The sequence below is a fragment of the Stenella coeruleoalba genome, assembly GCF_951394435.1.
Source record: "Stenella coeruleoalba genome assembly, chromosome: 19".
NCBI classification, from domain to species: domain Eukaryota; kingdom Metazoa; phylum Chordata; class Mammalia; order Artiodactyla; family Delphinidae; genus Stenella; species Stenella coeruleoalba.
The window spans coordinates 52533908-52550487 of NC_137165.1; the positions used below are offsets into that span (position 1 = coordinate 52533908).

General features: G+C 61.9%; 1 protein-coding gene across 4 annotated transcripts in view; it reads right to left on the bottom strand.

Annotated features, from left to right (window-relative positions):
- Window positions 1-227: 227 nt before the first annotated feature.
- The window catches only part of SEPTIN9 (septin 9), a 164860-nt gene continuing 148507 nt past the window's right edge, over window positions 228-16580 (bottom strand). For all 4 annotated transcript variants that reach the window (XM_079905459.1, XM_079905461.1, XM_079905460.1 and 1 more), the window contains 9 exons: window positions 13713-13904; window positions 11086-11214; window positions 10613-10694; window positions 10207-10344; window positions 8333-8450; window positions 7237-7332; window positions 6843-6939; window positions 3144-3195; window positions 228-2054 (listed from right to left, as the gene is read on the bottom strand). In XM_079905459.1, the coding sequence (XP_079761585.1) occupies window positions 1919-2054; window positions 3144-3195; window positions 6843-6939; window positions 7237-7332; window positions 8333-8450; window positions 10207-10344; window positions 10613-10694; window positions 11086-11214; window positions 13713-13904 (1040 nt within the window). In that variant the 3' untranslated portion in view covers window positions 228-1918. The remainder of the gene's footprint in view (window positions 2055-3143; window positions 3196-6842; window positions 6940-7236; window positions 7333-8332; window positions 8451-10206; window positions 10345-10612; window positions 10695-11085; window positions 11215-13712; window positions 13905-16580) is intronic.

A 16580-nucleotide genomic window follows, 5' to 3' on the forward strand; every position in this document is an offset into this window, starting at 1 on the left:
CAAAGCTCCTTGTAATGAATAAATTAAGATTCTCTGTTCTCTTTTCAATCATCCCCTTAAATCAGTGCTTCTAAGTCCCTGAAACCTTTCTTCCCCCCCCACCCCCCCGCCTCGGGAAAGGAGATGAAACAGTTCCCCAGCGATCACTTTCACGGTATGTTCACGCTCATCTGCACTTCCGGGGTCAGAAAAGAGAAAAAAAATCCCCACTCCAGAGCCTCCTGGGTTTGCATTTGGAACATTTATTTCAGGAAATACATTTTCAACACTTTGTTATTTATACAAAAAGAGACGAATTTCTCAAGAGGCACATAGCGAAAGGCCACTGTGGAACAGATCCCAGGGAAACTAACAATGTTTCAAAATCTGGCTACAGACAAGGAAAGCGAAGGCATCCCGGGACAGAGGCTGCGATCCCGACGCTGGAGACAGACACGTCCTTCAACATCTTGGTTTTGGCAAAAATGGCAAGTCGGCAAGTAAACTGTTTCGCTAAGGGGTCCTTCCTCTCTTGGGTGAGGAGGGAGCAAACACGCAAAGCGATGACACTCGCACGCACGCGGACGTGTGCACACACACGCACGCGCGCACATGCCAGGTCAGTCTGCACCCACCCCTCCCACCACATTTCTCACCAAGCCAGGGGTCTGCAGATGGCCGTGCATCTCCCTGTGTCTAAGCTCACAGGCCTGAGCCGTGCAGACGTGAAGCCCGCTCTGCAGCCCAGCAGTGGGCCATGCACACCCGACCCCTGGCCAATCCCTCCTTGGGGTCATTACGATGGGCTCCGGGGTGCGGGGGGGAGGTGAACAGAGGCCCAGGCAAACTTAGGGCAACACAAAGTCAGGCTTCCCTGGCCTCCCACCTCCCTGGCGGCGGCATCAGCACAGCCTGGGCGGGAGGGCTGAGTGTGCATCTGGGGTGCCCAACTGGGCATTCACTTAACCAGAGCTTCTTGGGCCCAATGGATGTCTAAACAGACAGACGGACACAGGCTTCCCCAGTCACACGGGGTGGGGCAGGGCAGCCACCAAGGCCACAAGGGCCACTCTGAGCGTCCCCAGCCATGGTCCCCGTGGCCCACTTCCTTTGGGCACCTGCCAGTACCTCCTCCCTTAGCTTCTGCTCCAGATTCTCTCACTCGGACCTTCCCCAAAACTCAGGCGGGTGGGGTGCACCTTTCCTCTTCCTTTGAATCCTCAATCAAATCCCAGTGGGGGGGGGGGTGGGACATGAGGGGAGATGAAGACACACCTCCCTCTCTCCAACTTGTCCCAATTTCTCGTCCAAGGGGACAGCGGGGGAGAGCTGCTGGCTCGCGAGGACGGCTGAGACAAAGGCACTTCCTGCTCCAGGACAGGGGCGCAGGCAGGTGGGCGGGCAGCAGCCAATGGCCTCGCTGCATCTAAAGCAATTGGCAACTTGGGTCTCGTGGAATGAACTGCTCTCCCCTAGGGGCGGGGTGGGGTGCTCTGAGTTGCGGCCAGGGCCATGTGGGGAGGCAGGGGCAGGCAGGGGCTCCAGGTCCACGAGAATGGCTCCATCCTCCCACGGGCACCACCCTGCCACGCCGCAGAGGCTGTGTCCGAGGGGCACCAAGAGCTGGAGGCCACTCCTCTGGCCCCGGGGCAGGGTCAGGACTGAGTCAGTGGTCCTCCCGCCCCTCCTGGACCTCAGGGACGGCCAGAGAGCCGGCCTCCACTCCGAGGACCCCCCCCCAGCCCGGGTCCCCATAGTCAGCGGGCTAATGACAAACATACTCAGAGGGCACTCGTCATCTTGTTACTTGGCAGGTGTAAAGGGGCGGAGATGGAGGACACATGGAGAAAATTATATAAAATAAAACGGGGCAGGTGGGTGGGGGGAGGGTGGGGGGAGACGGAAAAGACTCGGGGCGGGGTCCCGGGACAGGCGGTGTCTACATCCCCTGGGCTTCTGGAGCCTTCTCCTCGACACCATTGGCCACAGCGCTGCTGCCCTCGTGCAGACGCTTCACGCGATAGGCTTCGAAGTGGATGGTGCTGGTGATGTCCTTGATGTTCTGCATGTGTGTCCTGGGAGGGGCCGGGGGGTGGGTCTCAAGGAGGGTCACGGGCGAGGGCAGGAGGCTGGCCCTGCTCACTCGGCCTGCCCTCCCCACCCCCAATCCCCACTGCTTGGCTCCCCGGGGGTCCCCCAGTGATAGACCAAGACAGACCAAGCCTGGGCAGGGATGTGTGGCGGGGGGGGGGGGGTGGTCTCCAGGGCAACCCCAGCTGCTCTCGGGACCATGTGTTCTAACATGTCCCCCTTTCTCTGTGTCAACCCAGTGGCCAGTCCAGGGACAGGGGCTGAGTGCAGAGGCCCCCGGGCAGTGCGCAGGGCTGGAGCGTCCTTGCTCCCGTTTAGAAGAGCCAGGCCGGCAGCCAGGTGTGCTGGCAGGTAAGGGACAGCGGCTTGCAGCAGGCGGCCGGGGTTGGGGACGCTGGCACCCCGCTAGTCCTGTGTTCAACCTTCCCTCCTCTGCAGCTCAGCAGGAGAGATTTGGAAAGGGCGCATCAAAAGGGCCCAAGGTGGGCGTCCTTCCTCAGCCAGGCTTTCCAGCATGGCAGGGCTGCTCCTGGAAGCCAGAGCCCCCCAATCTGGAGGCCGCGAGACGGTCCCATCCCTCCTATTGACGTTGTCCCTAGCATCCATCCTGCTGGCTGAGAAGCTGGGAGCTCCTGGTACCCTGGTGGGAGCCCCTACCTTCTCTGTTCACCTGCCCAGGCCCAGACCCACCCACCTGGCACCCTCGCGAATGGGCGGAGGACGGGCTACTCCTTGCCTGGGCTCAAGGAAACTGAACAGGGGCCTCCACCAGGTCAGAGGACGCGGGGATGGGAGCTGGGAACCCCCCAACACATGCCCGGCGTACGAGACCTCCGGGGGCCCTGAATCTAATGGGCTCAGGCTGCGGCGATGCAGACTCGACCCTTTCCAAGTAGAAGTAGAAAAGAATTTCACTTCTTGCTTCATTTCCAAGAAGGTGTTTTAGGAAATAGGCCTCCGAGGTCCCTCCCGGGAAGGCAGGCAGACGCGGGCGGCCATGCCGGCTGCTGCTCAAGACCTCCGCCCGGTCCCACCCCTCCCTCGGCCCCGATGGAGGCCCCTCCGGCGCTCACCTGATGAGGAGGTCCCGCAGGTAAGCAAACTCACAGTGCGTGGTGTTCTCGACTGCGGAGAGACAGAAGGGGCTTTAACGTCAGGCAAAGCCCCGTTCCCCCAGTGCTGGGCAGGCAAGCGGAGGAGGGGTCCACCGCGCACAGGGGAGCCGTGGGCACCTTGGCTTCTGCCCTCCGGAGGGTTCTGCTCTAGCAGGGAGATGGCACAGTAACCCGGCCAAGACGGCCGCGCGGGGGAGCGCTAGGCTAAGCAGGCGGTGGCGGTGGGGCGGCTGCTATGCCGGGGGGATGGGGGGGGATGTCCCAGGGGAGACCTGAAGACGAGAGGGGGGCTGGGAACGGAATGAGGCAGGAATCAGGGCTGGGACTTCTCCTCCACGTGCTCAGGACGCACACAAGGACAGCCGTGTACAGACCAGGCACCGGGGGTGACTGTTTACACTGAGCTCAAGAACCAGCAGAACTGAGCCGTACGCTGCCTGGGGAAGGTGCGCACGAGGACACACGAGAGCCTCCCAGACCGACAAGCTGCAGAGCAGCGGATAGCTCTGGGGACGCGGGAAGAGGGCAGGGGGGGTCCCCAGGCCCCCACGGGTACCCTGGAGCGTGCAGGTAGTGCCTTGGGGCTGAAGCTCGCGGCAGTTACTGCCACAGTCCAGAACCACGTGCGAACACTCCGGCGCTAGCACGCCTCTTAAAGGGTGGTGAGTGGCATCACTTGGACTGAGGGAGGTGGGCAGAGAAGGCAGAAGGAGAGGCTATTCTCTGCTATTCTGTGGAGGCGTCCAGCCTGGAGGACTTAATCCGACCTTCACACACCCTACGGGATAGCGACTAAGGTTCCTCTTCTGTGCTTGTAGGGAGATGCGGCTCAGAGAGCAAAAGAGATCTGCCCGGGTTCCACAGCCCGTGAGGCCTGGCTCCCTGGTCCAGGCTTCCCCATCCCAGAGCAGCAGGGTCTTTCTGAAGCTTAAAGGGTTGGTGAGCCGGCAGGCAGGGCCTCCACTGCTCCTATTGGATTTCACTTGCCTCTTGCCTGGGCTCTGCCCTCCACACCCCTGCCCTCCTTTCTCCCCCACCCCTGCAGGGCTGCGCCCACACTAGAATCTTCTGCCAGCTGACTCTCATTTTTTTTTTTTTTTTTTTTTGCGGTACGCGGGCCTCTCACTGTCGTGGCCCCTCCCACTGCGGAGCACAGGCTCCGGACGCGCAGGCTCAGCGGCCATGGCTCACGGGCCCAGCCGCTCCGTGGCATGTGGGATCTTCCCGGACTGGGGCACGGACTCGTGTCCCCCGTATCGGCAGGCAGACTCTCAACCACTGGGCCACCAGGGAAGGCTCTGACGCAGCCTTTTAATCTAACTTGGAGAAGCAGTGAGAGCTGGTGGGAAGAACAGAGCTCTGAACCTGGAGTGAGTGTGTTTCTGCCGCTTCCTGGCTTAGGTAAGTTATTCTGGCTTCTCTGACCCTCAGTTTCCTCCTCTGTAAAATGGGGATAATAATGCCACCCACCTCTCAGGGACACGAGAGGATTAAATGAGTTAACTGTGTGCTTTATGACACCTGCCTACCTCTTAAAACATTTCAGGAGGCTTCCAAGGATGAGCAAAGTACCTCAGGACGCTGCTGTACACCAAGTCAGAGGAAGAACAAAGAACTAGGACTGGTGGGGTGGGGATGAGGAGAAGCACTTAAGAACTCTGGCTGAGGGCCAGCACAGAGTGGCCAGCTCTCTGGCCAGCTCCCAATTCACAAGGTCCCAGAGATCAAAAAAAAAAAAAAAAAAAAAAAGTCCACCAGGCCCTGGGGAAGTTCAACTATTCTAAGATAGGGCAGAAATTCCCTCCAGGGCCTCATGAAGGCTGCTGGGATGTGAGAACCACCACCCCACCACTGTCTTTACAGGTTCCACGGGGCTGTTTCTCATCACCACCCTCAACGTGAGCTGGTGGCACCACGACAACGCACAGGTCATTCAATGCGTGGTATCCCGGCCAGAGCAGGAGAGGGGGACACAGATAACCAGTCTCGCTCATTTCCTGACAATTTCCTTTACCGCCTGCCTGCAGGGCCCTAGCTGGCCGCCAGGGGGCAGCAGAGGCCTGTCAGCTGCCGGGCTGCCCTTCCCTGCCCCTCCCAGGTCCCCATTGGCCCTTTCTTTTTTTTTATTTTTTTGGGGGCTGCCTGCCGGATCTTGGTTCCCCGACCAGGGATCGAACCCGAGCACTCTGCAGTGGAAGCGCAGAGAACTCCTGGGCCACCAGGGAAGTCCCCCCCGCCCCCATTGGCCCTTTCTTATCCCGAATTTCTCCACCCTCCAAAACATACCTTCACAAAAAGGTTCCTAAACAGCAAGATTTCAGGAAGACAGGAAACGGAAGAGGTGGGGCCAAGGCGGGATGAGCCCAGGGTGAAGCCTCATTGAGACGGCCCAGGTGGGTCAGGGAGGTAAACGAACTTAACAATTAACCCAGGTAAAATGAGCCAGGCTGGGCGCGCTCCATTGTATCATTTTCCTTATATTAGTTACTTAAAAGTATCTGCTGCCCCAAAGCTCCAATGGTCCCTGAGACATTCTCTCATTTTATTAAACTCTTGGCACATGGTACCCACTTTATGGAGGGTGAAAACAGGGGCCCTGGGGGATGAAGGGACATGCCCAAGGTCGTGAGCTGGGCGTGGGCTGGGGTGGCAGCAGCTGGAGCTGAAAGCAACGGCTGGATTTTCTGCTTCCTCTCTACGCTGGGCCTTTCAGCCAAGTGAACAAGGAGCAAAGTGGCCTATTTTACTCTGTTCTAAAGAGGGAGAACGGAACGGGGCGGGGGGTGGGGGGTAAAGAAATGCCCAGGTCCACCCCACCCAGGGTCATGGCCACCGTAGTGGGTTGGATTGTGTCCCCCAAACAACGTCCAACTCCCAGCCCTGGGCACTTGTGAATGGGACCCTATTTGGAAAAAGTCTTTGAAGGTATAATTAAAGTAAGGATCTCAAGAGGGGGTCATCCTGGATTTAGGGTGGGCCCTAAGGCCAGTGACAAGTGTTCTTATAAGAAGAGGGAAAGAAAGACACAGGCACACAGAGGAAGGCTGTGTGAAGACACAGCAGAGATTGCAGTGATGTGTCTACAAGCCAAGGGATGCCAAGGACAGCGGGCAGCCACCAGGAGGGCGGCAAGGAACAGATTCTCCCTCAGGGCCTCCAAAACTCTGAGGATAAACTTGTTTTAAGCCACCCAGACTGTGCTGGTTTGTCAGAGCAGCCCCAGAACACCAAGACGGGGGTCCCAGGAACTTCTGGGGGTGGGAAGTGGGGAGGGCATCTGGCTCTCAGCTGGACAGAGCTATAGCCCAGCCCTTTCCTAAGCCCAGAGAGGCGGGGTGATTTGTCCAGGGTCACACAGCACGCCTGTGAAACCCCAGCACCAGGACCTAGAACTTGACAGTGCCCGTCATACCTCCTTCCTCCCTGGATATTTCCCCGCCCATGGGAGATGGGAGTGGTGGTGCAGCTCCGTCAGCTAACGGCTGTGGGCCCCAGACGAGCCACCTGCCCCCTCATTTCCCCCCAGCCGAGCGGTAACCATGGGACCCGTCGCCATGGCTAGGTGGGCAATGCAATAGATGAACGCAGCTCCCAGTCAGCAGAAGCAGCTTTTATTCTGACCTGTCTGGAGGCCCCGGACATCAGCTCAGCGATTACCTTCAATGGTGCCCCATTTGGTTTTCCTTCCAAGGATCCTCTTCCCGTTCACTTGGTACTCATGGTCACTGCCCACCACGGCAAACGGGATCATTTCCTGGGGGAAGGGCAGGCAGCATGGGTCACGCGAGCGTGCAAAGGCCAGTCCACTCCCTGGGCCCCTGGGTGGAGCTGCCTGGAGTCCAGGCCCCCAGCACTAAGACCCTTGGCCTGAGAAGGTTGCATGTGAACACTGGCACCGACTCCTCCTAGCCCAGAAAATAACGTTCTCATGGCTCAAGGCCTTACCACCCGTTTCCCAGCACACCCTGGATGGGGTGGGAAGACCCCCACCCATGTCCTCTAGCAGGAAGTGAGAGGCCTCTGGGAACAGCATCCTGGTCGGTCCACTCACTCGGAATTTCTCGTTCACCAGCCGGTCCTCTGAGTCCTCGTCAAACTCCTTCTGGGGGTACACGTCGATGCCGTTGGACAGCAGGTCTGCGGTGATCTGGGGGTCCAGAGGGGAGAGATGCGGGCACCGTCCACGCAGCAAGCTGGACAAACCCAGCTTTGGGGGATCTGCTCATGCCACAACCTCCACGAAGTGAGTGGCCCCAGGCTCGGGATCAGGGGTGGGCTCTGGGGGGCTGGTGACACTGCTGCTCTCCGGTTCTTGTGCCTCCCGAGTGGAGGGGGGGCAGCTGCAGACCTGCCTGCCAGGAGAGAACGCAGCCGCCCAAGGGACCCGGGTCTCTGTCCCGGGTATCTCCCTGTCCTTGTCCCCCAGCTCATCACACCCCGAAGAAAATCACTCAGGCTTGCCGAATCCTCCCCTCCCTGAGCTCTACCTGGAAAGCCTCCCACTGCAGCTCACCAGCCTGCACAGGTGCACCTGCTTGTGTTAAACCGTCACCACCCTTTGCAGCGACAGCTACCCACATGGATGACGTTCAGTGATAACATCCCGGTGAACAACTGTCACTTCCGCCCTGAGCGCAAATGGCTGTGCGCAGCCTTGGGAGCTCTCTCGTTCCTTTTTCCTCCAGACACACCCATTACCAGGACACCGTCCTCCCCTGAGCATGCTGGGAAAATCCCTGGCACCTGGGCTGTGAGCGGAGGCCCGCGGGGCGGTTTGGGGGGGGGGGGGCGGGTGAGGAGGGCGGAGCTTTGGGGATTAGACTGAGGGGCCTCCTTGCTCACGCCCACTGAGGCGGAGGCTCTGCGGGGGCCCAGGCACCTGGGTTTTTCAAGTTCCCCAGGTGGTTCTGACGTGCGGCCCTGTTAGGAAGAAGCGGCCCAGGGCTCACCCTCCTGCTCGGACAGCGGCCCAGAGCGGGACGGTGGCAGAGAAGAAAGCGGCCAGCTGTCCCCCGGCGGAGCCCGTCCCTTCCGGACCATCTCTTCCATCTAATAAAAACCTGGCCTGTTCTGTCTGACTGGCCCTCACCGCCTCGCTCCCACAGAGGGGCAGGGGGCCAGGGAGCTGGGCAGAGACGGAGCCCTACCCGCTGTTTGAAGTAGACCCTCTCCTCCAGGGTCAGCGTGTCGGCCTTGGCGATGACCGGGACGATGTTGACCACTTTGCTCAGGCGCTTCATGAACTCGATGTCCAGGGGCCTGAGGCTGGAGCAGAGAGACATGGCTGAGGGTGTGGCTGCAGGGACGTGGGAAGTGGGGGGCAGGAACGAGGGACAGAAAAAGGAAAAGGGCTCCTGGGACACACTGAGTCCGGCCAGCAGGGGGCGGAGGGGCAGGCCTGCTCCGAGCACCCTCGTGCACGAGCTCCCAAAGCCCCCAGTGGGTCCACTCAGAGAAGTGCTGCCCCTGCCACCGGCTCAGGTGGCCATCGTGCCGTGGGTCCTTGATACGGGGGAGAGAAAGGAGGGATGGGAGCTCACTCGGCCCCAACTCCCGGGACGGGCTGGGAGGCTGCTCTCTCGGGCGGTCCCAGCCCCCCGCCCACAGGCTCCAGTGCGCCTGAGATCTGACGTGGAGAGAGGCTTACCCTCCAGCCCCTCCCTGCCCCCCACCGACGCGAAACCTCTTCTTAAGCAGGTGTGTGGGCAGGGCCACAGGACCCCCGAATGGTGGGCAGCACGTCCCCACCATGAGCAGAGCTGCGTCTGCTCTCCTCCCCCCGTCAAGGGTCAGTCAGTCGCAGACATGGGGTGGGGCTGAGGCAGGTTCCGGGAGGAGGTCCGAACGAGGAGGGCGAGGGGCCACCCCAGCCCCACGGGCCCGGCCGGCTCTGCTTCCCAGCATCGGCCTAAGTGGAGCAAAGCCTGGACCAGCTGGACCAGCTGCCGTGGGGCCCGCGGCTGAACCCGCTGTCCCCCAGAGGGAGAGGCTCGGCCACGGTCCCTGCTCTGGTGCCGGGCCTGCTCACCCCTGAGCTGACCCTCGCTGCGGGCAGCTCGGGGACTCGGCCTGCTTTCCCACAAAGGCCCCGGCCGAGGCCGGCCGCCTCCTGCCGGCCTCCTTCCTGGACGTGCCTGTGGGGCTGAGGCCCCCAACCCCTGGGCTCCCTGCTCCGAGTAGAACCGAGGGTAGAACAGCCAGAAAGAGCCAGAGCCTCAGGCCGTGGCGACCAGCAGGACGCCGGGCCCCAGCTCTCCCTCTCCGTCCACCCACGCTGCCACCCCACCCCACTGCACCTGCTGCCCGCTGGGTGCTGGGTCCACCTCCTCCCCATGTCCTGACTCAGGACAAGCCCGAGGGTGTCCACCAGCGGGCAGAAAGGCACCAAGGTATCCGGTGCAGACAGAGCCGCAGGGAACCAAGGACAAAGGGTCTATGAGGCCATCAGGAGCCCAGCTGCCCTACAGGGGAGACCACCCTGCTCACAGGAGGCAAGGAGACCCCCCCACCCCGGCTCCGGGGCACCCAGCGCAGGCCAGCCTCGCTGACCCGTGCGTGCACCTCTAGCTGCAGACAGAACCCGCAGGAGAAAACAGCTCTCACCAAGGTGGCCTCGACCGACAGCCCTCGTCCAGCCCTGCCGGGGGCCAAGCCCATTCTCTGTGCTTTAAACCCTCCTGGTGGTCCCCGCCGGGGACTGTTATCACACCATCATCACCCCCCTTAGGGACCGGCAGCCACCCTGGAAGAGCGGGTAAGTGCTAAGGACACACAGCCGGAGTCTCAACCCGCCTGCCAGGCCTACCCGAATGGCCGGCCTGAGAAGGCAGGTCCCAGGCCCCGAACCATCCTGGGCCCGCCTGGTCCTCCACCCTCCCAGGCAAGCTGGATGGTGGACAAGTGGGTGGGATGTGGTACGGGGGCAGAGGGAGACTGGGGCACACAGGCTGCTGACCACGGCCCACCCAGCCCTTCTGCACGCAGGGCAGCCCAGCCCCGGGCCTCGGCTGTGTGCACCTACGAGTGGCCGGTGGCGGGGATGAAGTACAGGCAGCAGTGGACGCGCGTGTCTGGGATGCGCTTCTTCCGGTTGATGTTGACCTCCTCCTGCAGGTACTTCTCGTACTGGTCATTGATGAACTTCATGATGGGCTGCCAGCTGCATGGAGAGGCCCCAGTCAGCCTGCACGCGGGACCCCCACCACCCAAGCTGGGGGGCAGGCCCCCGTCCCCACCCGCAGGTCCGTAATTCCCCAAGTCCCAGCCCAACGCCCGTACACGTGTGGAGGTGTCTGACATTCCGAGCAGAGACCCACACTAGCCTCCCATGCTGACCTTTGACCGCATGGGTCGGGGGGAGGGGCAAGATTCCCAGCAGCCCCGTTGGGGCTCTTCCACCCGGGGAAGCGGCCCCCGGAGCCCCTCACCAGTTCTCATTGTTGATGTGATCCCCGAACCCCGGCGTGTCGATGACCGTCAGCTTCATGCGGACGCCCTTCTCCTCGATATCTGCACAGAATCCCAGCCCCACCGAGCTCAGGGGGAGACCCAGGACCCGTACAGACACCCCAGCCAGGCTCCCTGACCACCCTGCCCCAAAAAAGCCCACTTGGGGCGCCCGCAGGGTGATGCCAGGGAGATGACAGCCTGCAGCAGTAAAGTCCAGCAGAGCTGATGACACTTATCCTGGGCACCCCCTGCCCATGATTTTTGGTGGAAAACTCAGCTATCTCCAGGGGGCTCTGACCAGGGCCTGCAGGGGTCCCGGAGAGCAGCCCCGACCCCTCACCCTTCACCCTGAGTCTCAACGTGCCCAGAGGTGTTGCCGAGAGTCACCAGCTCAGGGGACCTGAGGTACCCGACTTGGCATCCCTCCGCCCAGCCCCCGTCCGGCACTCACCGTGTGTGATGGACTTGATCTCAATGGTCTTAGGGATGCGTTCCTCCGAGGTGGGCTGCACTGACTTCCGGCTGATTTTGGATTTGAAGAGGGTGTTGATCAAGGTGGACTTTCCCAAGCCACTCTGCCCTGGGGAGAGAACGGGGCTGTTTGGCGTGGCGCTCCAGAGAGGGCAGGTCACAGGCCTGCGATGCAGTGATGCCTGGGCATCGCCCCCCAGCACACCTTGGTTGGGGGTGGGTCAGGGGGAGGTCAGGAGGCAGGAGGGTGCCTGGGTGGTGGCCGAGCTCTCACAGTACGTTGTGGCAGAGCAGGACACGGACCCCTCGCCTTCTGACCACAGGGATGGTCAAACTGCCCCATGCGAGGTCCTGGGGTGCCCGGGAGGAGCTGAGATGCAGAACGGTGTTGGGGAGGCAAAGCGCGGGGCTGGCCCCTCCAGTGCAGATCCACTCTTAGCTGTTGGGCATACTGGGATCGACATAGGGTTTGAAGGAAAAGCCCTACAGAGCCCCCCACCCTGGGACCTCAGGATGGAGGGTCTGTCTGCATCCCCCAGGGCCGGGCTGCCCACACTGTGGGGCTCCAGTCCAAAGCCCTGGGGGCCGGGCTCCCCGCCTCCCAGGATCATCTCGGTTGAAGAGTTGGCACACTCAGCACACACAGCCTGCAGCCACGTGACCGCCAGGCTCCGTAAAAGGCCACTGCTGCAGTTCTTCCTGGCACAGGAGGCCTGACCGGGCCCCTGGACGCTGCGCAGCTCTGCCTCACTGCCAAGGGCAGGGACAGCGCTGACCAGTGCCCACATCAGCAGACCTGGCAGCTGAGGGGCCGAGGGGCCAGTGAGCCCCGGGGGCATCAGCCGCCCCCCGGTGTGGCCCCAGCAGCGATTCTGGCCTGGCTGTGAGCCCAAACCTCACGTCACCCACAGTCCCCTCCTACAGCAAGAAGAACGAGGGCTGAGGGCACAACAGGGAGGGGACCTGGACTCAGTCGTGACTGGAAGGCCCCCCCTCCTGCTCTAAATCACCCTGAACCTAGGGTCCGCCTCGCTGCTGCTGCCCCACGTCTCGCCCACGCAGCCCTCGCTGTGCGCCAGGCACTGTCCTAAGAGCGGCAGTTTAACCCTCACAAGCAGGTGCTGTCATTAGCCCATCAGACAGATGAGGAAAACTGAGGCCAAGTCCAGACTGAGGATTAGAAGCAGCAGTCCAGCTCCACGGCCCCGGCCAGGACCTTCCACATCGGGGGTTAATAGCGGCAATAGCCACTGACGCTTATAAGATGCCTACTACGCACCGGGCACACCCCAGCACCATGCACACGTGCACACACATGCACGTACCCACATGCACACACATGCACACACCCGCATGCGCACAGGCTCACACACTCCAGACTGGCAGCCCCATCACTTTGCCTCTGCGCTGAGCTGGCCTTAGGCCATGGTAACCAAAGTTATTTTTAAAAATTAAATCACACTGATTTCCAACTTTGATAACCTTTCAAGGAAAAGTGTGAATCCCCCAGAGGGTGGCGTCGGGAATCCCTGGCCTGAGCTGTTTACCAGCCTGAGGACTGGCCCTCCTCCTCCACCATCTCCCCTTCTGCCCGATGGTTTTGTGTCCCCACCAAGCTCAGGCCAGGGGCTACATCCAATATTCCAGCCATGGCCCCTGACACCTGGGAGATGCCAACCAGGATATTATAAAGTTTATCCTGTAATTATTATTTTTATTACCACCATCCTCATAATTGCTTCTGAAATCTTGAGTGCCCATGACCATGCCAGGGACCGAACATGTTCTCCCATGTGCCCCTCCTGGCCCTTGGGGGCCAGGACTATCCCATTTTATGGATGAGGAAACTGAGGCTGAGACAAACCCCAGGGAAGTCTGGGCAAGCATCAGGCAGCTCAGCAGGGGCAAGGCTGGGATTCTCCCCCTGTCTGCAGACCCCCCCCACAGGCGCCCTTCCACCCTGGCTGCATCTTCTGCGGGGGCACTGCTGTGGGAAGGAGGGCGGAGGTGTGGGGCCCGGATTGTGAGCTGAATGACCTCATCATGCCCGCCTGTAAAATGGGCGCTCCCTTCACAGGGTTACTGTGAGGACTGAACAGGACCTGAGAGTCTTCGGGAACAAGGGCTGCCCACTGTTCCCCCAGCCGAGCCCCCCTAACCCTGTCTGGGCCGGGCTGATCAATGACCACCCCCTCCCCGTGACCATCCATCCAGCTCTGCAGAGGCCGCAGAGGGGCCTCCAGCCAGGCCTGCTGGGTGCGGGGGTCACAGCCCACCCAGGGCTTGAGCCACAGCGATGGGGATGCCTCAGCAGAAGGTAAAAGCAGAAGGTGGAGGCCACTGGTCAGAGAGCTGCCGTCTCCTGAGCCCCTGCCCAGCCTGGGGCCGAGCTGTCTCCGGGGTTCTTAACGTAATGGGCAGAGGCCCTGCTGAGGAGCTGATGGAAGCTGAGACCCTCCTGGCGGGCACGCGTACACACACACAACGCCACTCGCAATCTGTCCTGCAGGCCAGGTCTGTCGCCCCCGTTTTACAAGAGAAGATGCCCCGGAGCCTGTGTGGCTGGCCCGGGGGCAGGCTGAGCAGTGGTGGGGACCGGGGACTCACCGACCACCATGATGTTGAACTCGAAGCCCTGCTTCATGGCCTTCCTGCGCATCTGCTCCAGGATGGAGTCGATCCCCACGTAGCCGAAGTCCACGGGGGCCTTCTCATTCCTCTGCGCGGGCGGCTGCTTGAGCCCGGCGTCTCTGGGGGTGTCGGCCATGTCGCCAACGCTGCCGGGAGCTGCCTCGGTGGCTGCGGGACGACGAGCGGGCGCGTTAGGGGGTCACGGGGGGCACGTGCAGGTGTCTTCCAAGCCCCCACATCCTCAGGCGGGGAAACTGAGGCTCAGCTGCCTGGGAGACCCCTGAGAAATGCCCCGGAGCTGGAGCCGGAGGCCCAGGTTGTCCTGCAGCCACTCAGCTTGGCCCACAGAGCCTCACTCCAGATCTGAAGCCGCCAGCCCTGCCTAGGCTGGGGCCCTCCCCTCCAGGGCAGGGCTGACCCCTGAACCCTCCTCTATCTCACCTGAGCTGCACCCAGGAGAACTAGCCTGCGCACGGCGGGGAGTGCTCTTTGCCCCTCACCCTCCTGCCCTGCCCGGGGCACCCAGGTGGGCCCCCCCCATCTCCTTCACCTTTGGCCCCAACACCTGCTGCAGCCTGATGGCCGAAGGGGCCCTGGGGGTCAAACAACCAGTGTTTGGGTGAACCCATGAGCCAGGACAAAGGAGAGGACAGCCCTCTGAAGGAAGGATGGAGGGGGCCGGCACTGGCTCAGTCCCAGGTACCAGCCAGTAGCCCTGGAGCGGCAGGAGTGCTGGGACGAGGGGCGTACTTTCGAGGCAGGAGGGCCTGGATGCAGGGCTAGCTCCTCCAGGCCCAGCGTTCCTGGGAGACGGCAGGAAGGGGAGGGCCCCGGGCAGCACCCCCGCCTCCCCCCTCCTCGGACTAGATCCAGGTGGCCGTCTTCTCTCTGGCCGCCCAGCACCTGTGGGCCTCACACCCACAGGCCAGGAGGAGGTTTTGCTTTCATGTCTGCGGACGGGCTGAGCTGCTCGAAATACCTCAAGCTTCTGCGGTCTACAGGTTAGAGCCTTCCTCCTTTCCTCCCGTGCTGCCCTCAAGAATCCACATGCCCAGGTTGGAGGTCTGGGGGTGGGGGGATGCCCCCCAGAAGCCCCCCAGTGGGGACCTGAGGTGCACCCGGCCAGCAGGGCTGGTCAGGGCGCTCAGGACAGTGCAGGGTCCCCACCAGGGTCCGGGTGGAGCACTTTGGCCGCGTCCCACTGAGCCCCCGACGTGGCACATGCCCAGGCCACACCCTCCCCGGCTGGCCCCCCAGCTCCCCTTCCCTGCCCCCTTGGGTCCAAGCTCTTCCCACTAAGAAGCATTTTTGGCTTCATCCTACCTCCCAGGAAGGATCACCGTCTCTCCTCTTGGGGCACCCTGAGCTCATGGGAAGCGACCACACAGCGAGTCCAGATGCCTCCCCCGGCCCCGCGAGCCCCTCCCGCCAGCCCTTGGGGAGAAGCTGTCGGTTCCCTGTGCATCGGCTCCGGGTGCCCCATGCTCCAGGGGGCGTGCCCCACCGCCAGGGTGGGCAAGCAGCCTTCCCAAACGTGCCCTCCTGCCCACCCCCTCCGACCCTGCCCCAGGAAGCAGCAGGACCCAGGTCGCCAGGTCAGGAAGGTCACTGCTGGGCTTTCAGATAAACTGCCTTTCCACTTCCCGGGGAAAAAACCGGACTCTACCCCGTCCCCAGGCTCGCACCTCTGCAGCCACATCTGTCTTCAGGAGCCGAGATGGGGGCCAGCACCCTCTCCTCCCACGCCGAGGCCCAGGCCAGTAAGACAGGAAGGATGATGGGCACCGTTTGCTTACAAATCCGAGAAATTGGGGTGTTGCTGGTTCATCCTCAAGTCAGCCAGTAACTTCCCCATCTCCTCTGCCCTGACCAAGCACAGCCATTCCTGCTTCCCACAATGGGGGTGCTGAGCAAGTAACATAACGCAGATAAAAGCGCCAGGGGTTGCCAGGGGGCGCATGCATCTCTCCTAACAGGCTGATGCTTGAGGCTTCAGTTCCAGGTCCACCCCCACCACCGCCCTAGGCCAGGGAAAGGCGAAGGGCCCAGGGGGGGTTCGACCGCCATTCGCGGGCCTCCTCCCTGCATGGCCTGGAAGGCCTGTGCCTCTGTTCCCTCTTCAGAAACACTCTGCCCCGGGCTCCGGCATCTTTAAATAAACAAAGACCAGAGCTGCATCTGGCCTGAACGTGTGGCTTTGGGGCTGTTTCCTGGAGACAGACGTGGGGCCTTGTCTTTCAGGACGGCAGTTCAGCCCTGCCCCACGTGACCGAAAATTGCTTCCATCTGTCTGCGGGTCTGGGAGCCATTCTGCCCGGGACTGGGCCAGCCCCCCACCCCACCCCTACATCTCCCTCCATCCCTCACCCCCCCTCCCGAGCAGCACAGGGGGTGGGGTGGGGGGCGTCCCCTGAACCCCCTCACTTCCCTCCACGGGCCCTGGGAGCAGCAGAGCGAGAGAGACTCCAGCCGGCCCCTCCACAGGCACCAACAACCACTGCAGAAACTCAAACCAAAGCAAACATCCTGCCCACCAGGGCCCTGCTTGAGAAATAATCATAAAAACATGACAAGCACCACCCCACCCGCTGAGGGAAAGGCCTGGCCTTTTGCACAGGTGAGGGTACATTCCTGCAAGGTCCCTCCTCCTCTGGGAGGCCCCCTGGTGGGCAACCCCAATTGTGCCCACCCAGATGGCCCACAGACGCGGGACCCTCCCTCTATGCCCACCCAGCCAGGAGGCTTTGGGGTCTGCCTTCAGAACCGTGCGGGCGAGAGCAGAGGCCCTGGCAGGCCAGCTCGCCCAGAGACCCTGTCTGCGTGCGACTCCTTGCAGGCCCGCGG